Below are 7,245 nucleotides of genomic sequence, written 5' to 3'. Positions count from 1 at the left end.
AAATCTGGCAAACAATATTCTTCCTTGAACCAAATTGTTTTCATTAAACTATCAATTGTTTTTTATCCGTGAGGCGAGAAACTTTAATAACAAGTGGCAAAAGTTCATTTATGTCCTTTTAGAAGTAAAATGAGTTTGAAAACAAATACAAGCCATTTTAATTTATTGTTACGATTTTAATTATTTAATCTAAATATACAAATTTCTTGTATTTCTCTTAGCCGTCTATCTACAGACTCAGACGCCAGTCGATCTGACACCAGTCTTTTAGGAATCTACTGCTGGTTGAATCTTTGAGCTTCTAACCCATTTTTCTTGAGCCCGTCCGTGCAATTAGCGTTCCTGGACCAATGTGCCATATTAGACAATTTTAAAGCCATTCCTTTAGAATTTTTATGACATTTGTATCTTTAGATTAAATAATTAAAATCGTATCAATAAATTAAAATGGCTTGTATTTGTCTTCAAACTCATTTTACTTCTAAGGACCTTATTGAACTTTTGCCACTTGTTATTAAAGTTTCTTGCCTCACGGATAAAAAACAATTGATAGTTTAATGAAAACAATTTGGTTCAAGGAAGAATATTGTTTGCCAGATTTAAGGCTGTGTCCGGTATTTTGGGGTATTTTTGGGAGCCCATATCTCTGAAACGAAGCACTTTAGGACCCCTGTTTATTGGACATTTTTTAATCATAGAGACCCATAGAATGCATATAGAAAGTTTCGGTACTCTTATCCGTAACACCCTGCATTTTGGAAAGCTTGCCAACTTTTTTTAACTTTTCCATGTCTCACTTGATGTTTTAAATCCTTTAAGTATTCGTAGGTGGTCTGTACTTGTTATTTTCTGTAGATGGTGGTCACAAGATTATTTTATCGAAAAAACGTGTAGTGTTTTCCTCGCGATTTTAAAACTTTAAATTAATTGGTAGCGAGCACTAATGATGATAAAAATAAATCGATTATTTACTTTTTCATCTAGAAAATTGTATTTTTTTAGCGTGTGATGAAGTCAAAGCCATTATCCCCCCAACTGAAATCATCACATACCAAAAAGACCGAGTGTTTATACCCTGTATGGCCACCCCGCTTGTGTCATGGTAAAAAAAAACATTAAAAATTCAACAAACAAGACTCGCGAGTTCTTCTGCGGCTGTTGGAGTCCGAAGTAAGCATTAAGCGTCTACAGCTACGGAGCAAATTTAGCATCTGGTTTAGTTAACGTACCTGTACGGGCTCCACTACTTTACCGAGCCATGGATTTAACGGACGTCACCGGCCGATTTGGAAAGTTCCAGAAACGTATCTTCGTCGCTTTGCTTATCAGACCAATATGCTGGAGTTTCATTTTATTAAATTACCAGTTCGTCAACATGAAAGTCGAGTTCCATTGCGATATCGGCGATATCGACGACGACCCCAGTGCAAACGCGACCGATTTCCAATGCGACAGACCCGCCTACCCAGAAGAACGGACGCCAACTGGTCAACTCTTGGGCTTGAATGACACGGTCACCTGCGACAGTTTCCTGTATGATAATATTACCAGGACTACCATTACGCGAGAGGTACGTGTTAACTTAAAGGAAAAGTCCAGGTTGTGTAAAACTTGGGTCTATTTGAAAGATCATGTTTAAATATACTCAAAAATATCAGTCGTAAAATTGTATCTTTTTTTAATGACTAGAAATTAATTTTTAAACGAGCGAAATTTACCCGCCAAGCGAGCTGCCATTTTCTTTCACCTTCCCTCCGCAGACCGCACGCGGAGCAAGCGCGCGCAGGGAACAGAGCGCTGTTATAGCGCGAACAGCGCGTTATTAAAGTCCTAAAACGTCACCGCGAAACCAAATGGCAGATCGCTTGGCGGGTAAATGGCTCGTTTAAAAATTAATTTATCGTCATTAAAATAAATACAATTTTACGACTGATATTTTTGAGTTTATTTAAACATCATTTTTCAAATAGACCCAAGTTTTACCCAACCTGGACTTTTCCTTTAAGGTTTTGGTACGTAGCGAACTAGTTGGGCGATAATGATACTTCCGAACATACAACAGAAACTAATCCGGTAATAACACCGAAAACCAATTGACGTATATATGGAGTCCATTTTATCGGCAAGTGCAATTGTAATTTATCCGCATTTCAACTCTTTACGCAGTGGGACCTGGTGTGCTCCCGAGAGTGGATGATCTCGTTTGGATACATGCTCTTCTCTTTGGGAAACTGTCTCTCATACCTTCCGGAGGGACAGCTGGCTGACAAGTAATTGTCTCGATACTAGAGAGGTTAAGCAAAGCAGCTGAGAGATTTGAACGACAACGTAGAATGGTAAACCATAATTTTCGGGGATTTCTATTCGTGTTTGTACTTCGAAGTCGAATATTTTGGAACTTTAGGATGACACCATATTTCTGTCAAACTTGCGTGACACATTGTATAGTAATTATTGTGTTTAAATAACTACTCTCTGGCAATTTAAGAGATCAACAAAACAAGTGGAGTTTTTGTTTGGTATTGTTCAATCACGTACATTTTCTTCAACACTGGTTTAACGAAATATAAAAAGTGCGTTCAAATCCAAAAGGGAGTCGTACTCGTTTTCTTCAGCCGATGAACTGAAAGCGCGCTTTAACGATTTAAAATTATCGATGTAAACGTTCCAACGTTGTGGTTCAAATCTCTAAAGTGCTTTTTTTAATCTCTGGACGAATAATCCCTCTCTTCTTTTATTCTTAAGATTTGGTCGAAAGCCACTAATCTTGGCCGGTCAAGTGACGATGACCACCGTGTCCTTCATCATCGCCTTCTCCGCCAACATGCCCATGTTCCTCGTCCTCAGGTTCCTCATCGGATTCGGATTCGGACTGTCTCAAAACGCTTTCATGGCCTTGTGTACTGAGTCATATTATAATATTTCCATATGTAATGTCAACTAAGACCGAGCCACCTCCAAGTTTCCTTTCACCTGGGAAGAAATATCTTTACGCTAGTGTATTAGGACCGATTTCTTAGGATTTCCAAAGCTTACGAACGTGGATTAAATAATGGCCGTATATTTGCCAAGTTGCAAGTGGTCTCGTTACTCTGGTCTTAGTCTCCCGAATTTAACACGTTCATCGTCTTATGGCCGAGGCTTAACGTGAAAATTTTAATTATAAATGATAATTAACATCTTTTCGATGGGCATAATAAGTTAAAATGTGAAAAGGTACACACCTATACCAAGAATGGATGTATTTATATATTGTATGTATATGATGTTTATTAAGAGAGATTGTAGTAGATTGAAGAATTTTTTTGAGAGTTGCGCGTAACTTTCTTCGCCGGTTAAACTGAGAAATCACCGTAGCTTCTCATAGGGTGCTAAAATTAAAACATTTCGCGCTGTGGCTACGATACGGGGCGATACTTTACGGTATCGTTTTCGTGTATTACGGAAACGTATCCAGGGGCTTTAAAATCAAAACGGGTACCCAAATTTTCAGTTTGAAATTTTCAAAATTGAGATCGCCAACTTCAGGGTTGAGATCGCCATCTTCAGGGTCGAGATCGCCATTTTTAGGGTGGAGATTTTTCATGGCCATTTGGGAAACCCTCCATTAAATAGCGGAATTATTTTATTGTAATATTTTCGTAGTTTACACTGACCATCGAGGTGTCTCTTAGTTGCTTCTTAAGGTGGTGTGCATCGGCTGAAGAGGTGGAAAGCCACAGTCAAAATAACGGGTTAACTTTAGTCACGAGTGTTCATCTCCCTTTACTAATAATGATATTTGATTAAAACATAAACATTCGCAGCTTATCCTTGATAATCCTGCTAATCTTTTGTGTGATAAAGTTACTAACAATAAAGAAAATCCAAGCAAATTTGGCCTCAAATATGTGAACGGGTTTACAATCTATGAAATACCAGGATTTTAAGTACATTTATTTATTCTGGTGCTATATCATTCGGCGATACATCGTTAGTAGCCCCAAAAGTTCAAATGTTATTACTTAACAAACTATTAATGTTCCTTTTTGGTCTTGTAAGTTACGTGTGGTCCATGGGTGATTTTTCTTAGATACTGAATCGGTTTCGCGACCCATAATGACGCTATCAGTTGTACTATTCCGGTTGGAAGTCGTTCCTTTCCCGTTGACTATAACTTGATTTCTTTTAGTTATCGAGTCAGTGGGCCCGGAGTACCGAGATTACATAGTGTTCAGCTTCACCGCCATGTGGGGTGTGGGAACCATGGTAGTGGCTTTCATTGGCTGGATAATTCACGAATGGAAAACGATCATGTTGGTCTCGTCTCTGCCTTTCCAATTACCCTTCTTATTTCTGCTGTACTGGTGAGCTAAAAAGGTCACCTTATTTAATATTAATTTAAAACAATTCAATATGTAGACGTGGTCTGACGTTTTATTTTTGTGGACCAAATACTATACAGTTACGGGATTAATATCAGTTAAATAACGATATGAAACCTGTTACTATATTTTAATTGTAGCAATAAATAGCTTAAGTGTTAGGAAACTTAAAATCGATTTATTTTGAGTCTGGTTCTTTAACAAATAGGTTTTATCAGCAGTTTGATTTAGTCCGAGCTGAACTACCTTATTATTGGGCAATAAAAAATAATTTCCAGGACAGTGCCAGAATCAACAAGATGGCTGCTTTCGACCAAACAATACGACAGAGCCGAGAAACAACTCCTGCGACAAGCCCAGATGAACGGGAAAGAAATTAAGGAAATTGACGAAGTCATGAGCAAACTCAAACAAAAAATTGATATGGTACGAAGGACAATGTCAGTAATTGAATATTAGAGGTTTGAGATGTCGTGGTTTTATTCCAGGATACAAAATCCAACCAGGCTTCGCTCGCTGACTTCGTTCGAAACAGACATCTGCGTAAATTAGCGGCCATTATTTACATCACATAGTACGATTTCAGATCAATTTAGTCCTATTTGTTCGTACTAATTACTTTAACATATGCGTGTAAAGCATAGGGACCGTGTTCATCAGCCATGGCTTCAGTCTGAGCATTGGTCTGATGGGTGCTTCATTGCACCTCAATCTATTTCTGACCGGTTTCGTGGACATTCCCGCCGTGGTCTTGTTCTTTCTGGTGGTCAAGTACTGCACTAGACGGAAAGGGCTATTGGTCAGTTTCGTCGTGGCCGGTATCGTTTTCTTAGCAGTCACGCTAATTGGGGGTAAGTCTGAACATTTTTTTAAAAGGGAGTATAATGGACGCTCCACGAATATAACAGATTTACCTCTAGGAGCGCTGTCGATGGCATGTTAAAGATAAAAATCAGAAGAAGCCTCAACTCCAACAACCTCCCCATTTACTAAAACCAATTGGCAAAAACAAGTGTCGGCTTGACGTGAATTAGCTCTTTTTTTCAACAGATGTCGCTCGCGTCGAAATAGTGAAGCTGTATACATTTTAACCTAAAAGGCGGGTACTTGTAGGTACCCCTCGCGTTGACTCTCACGTAAATTGATCAATAACATAAATAACAGTAATTTAAAACAATACATTTTATATGGGATACATTGTTTAGGTTTAAGTCCACTTAATAGAGTATAAGAGGTACAATGGTTCTCTGACGACGTTATCATTTCGCTATTTTAAATATTAGCTTCCTTTGTCATAAATAGATGGCACCACGCTCTCCAGTAAAGTCGTTTTGTTCGAAGAATCGGATAGATTCATGGCCATCTCTAATAACAGGGGCCTTTTCGTAATACATGTGGCAATGATAGAGCCTACAATTGCTTTAATACTCTTTAAATACATATATTGCACTTTTGTTAGTTACAAGATTGTCTTAAATCAATGCACGGTGAAACAGAACTTCAATCCGAAAGTAGGAATACAAATATTTAACAATTAACCTATTTGCAGATATTCCCTGGTTAAAATTAACATTAATTATGATCGGGAGGATGACTAACTCATTGGCCTTCGCGCTATTGTACGTTTTCGTGAACGAACTGTTCCCGACTAACTTGAGGACTGTTGGTGTCGGCGGCGCAATGACCGCTGGCCGAGTTGGCTCTATTCTCAGTCCGTTCGCCGACGTCTTGGTAAGTTATTTTTAATTTGCAAATGCTCAAAGACCCTCCGCTCAGTTAAACCACCAGCGGTGAAAGTTACTCCTTAGAGCACCAATGCGTACTAATCTTAAAAAAGAGATCATTACAGGGCAGGTTCTATGGTCAATCAATTCCTTTTATCTTGTACGGCGTTCTGTCACTGTTCACGGGCGTTGTGTTCCTGCTCTTACCCGAAACCCAAAATAAGCATTTGCCCGATACACTCGTTGACTTCGAAAAGTAAGTTAAATTGTATTTTCAAATATCTTAAGATAATCAGTAAGTCATTAACCAAACTAAACTGATCTGCTATAATACATCTTAGCAGATTTGTTTACCTGAACAGTTATAATAATAATAATAATCAGCTAGGCTAATACTCAATTCACCAACCTAAGCCCAAGTCCTCTAGCGATTTTATTGTCTTTCATTAAATGTTTACTAGATATATATAATATTGTGTAAGAAAATCAGAATATACAGTTTATAATTATGAAGGAGTTTGATCAGAGGATGTGTAAAATTGATAACTGTGAGGCATCTGAAATGGGCTCATTTTATGTCTCTCGATTTTCAAAGAATTCCGATTAGTTTCAGGTAAAAACAACCTAGTTTGATTTTTGACCGAATTTACGCAACGGTTATTTGAGAAGCGCAATATTGAATATTTGTTTAGGAAATTTAAATTATAAATGTATTTTTATCTACAATTGAAGGCTGGCGACTGGTAAAGATGATTCGGCTGCAGAGAAGCACCAAGAACTTGAAGCAACGAATATATTGCTGATTTAACTTATAACATTCGGAAAAAACAGGACATCAGAAGTAAAGTAGATCTTGTTCGAAAGAACTGTAATAACCTGTATTGAGAAAACAATTCCATGGAAACACGAACCTTCGCAGCCTACCACTGAATTTTCAAAGTTTGTTTTGGAAATAAACATATTTTGGGGGTTAAATTAATAAAAAATTATTCCATCAACAAAATATGTAAAAAATATCTTCACGCGGTGTTCTTGTTACATGTTTTATTCGTCGGCGAAGTAATTCACTAGTTAAATATTTAGTCCTGATGTTATGTTCACACCCTCGATTTGGTGCGACGCCTAAAATAAAATATACGTAAAACCAGCGAAGACAC

General features: G+C 37.7%; 1 protein-coding gene across 1 annotated transcript; it reads left to right on the top strand.

Moving 5' to 3' along the window:
• The first annotated feature begins 1,258 nt into the window (after nt 1–1,258).
• Nucleotides 1,259–6,896, top strand: LOC149962203 (organic cation transporter protein-like). The gene is made up of 10 exons (XM_090164428.1): nt 1,259–1,570; nt 2,167–2,270; nt 2,746–2,900; nt 4,172–4,346; nt 4,643–4,790; nt 4,853–4,938; nt 5,004–5,215; nt 5,914–6,095; nt 6,214–6,344; nt 6,821–6,896. Exons 1-10 carry the CDS (start codon nt 1,259–1,261, stop codon nt 6,894–6,896), a joined length of 1,581 nt encoding a protein of 526 aa, XP_090020554.1.
• The last annotated feature ends 349 nt before the right edge of the window (nt 6,897–7,245 follow it).

This window comes from Leiobunum rupestre, chromosome 1, assembly GCF_980474605.1.
Source record: "Leiobunum rupestre chromosome 1, qqLeiRupe1.1.hap1, whole genome shotgun sequence".
In the NCBI taxonomy this organism is placed as follows: Eukaryota; Metazoa; Arthropoda; class Arachnida; order Opiliones; family Sclerosomatidae; genus Leiobunum; species Leiobunum rupestre.
Note: the sequence above shows the minus strand (reverse complement) of the source record. Positions and strands in the feature narration are given on the sequence as shown.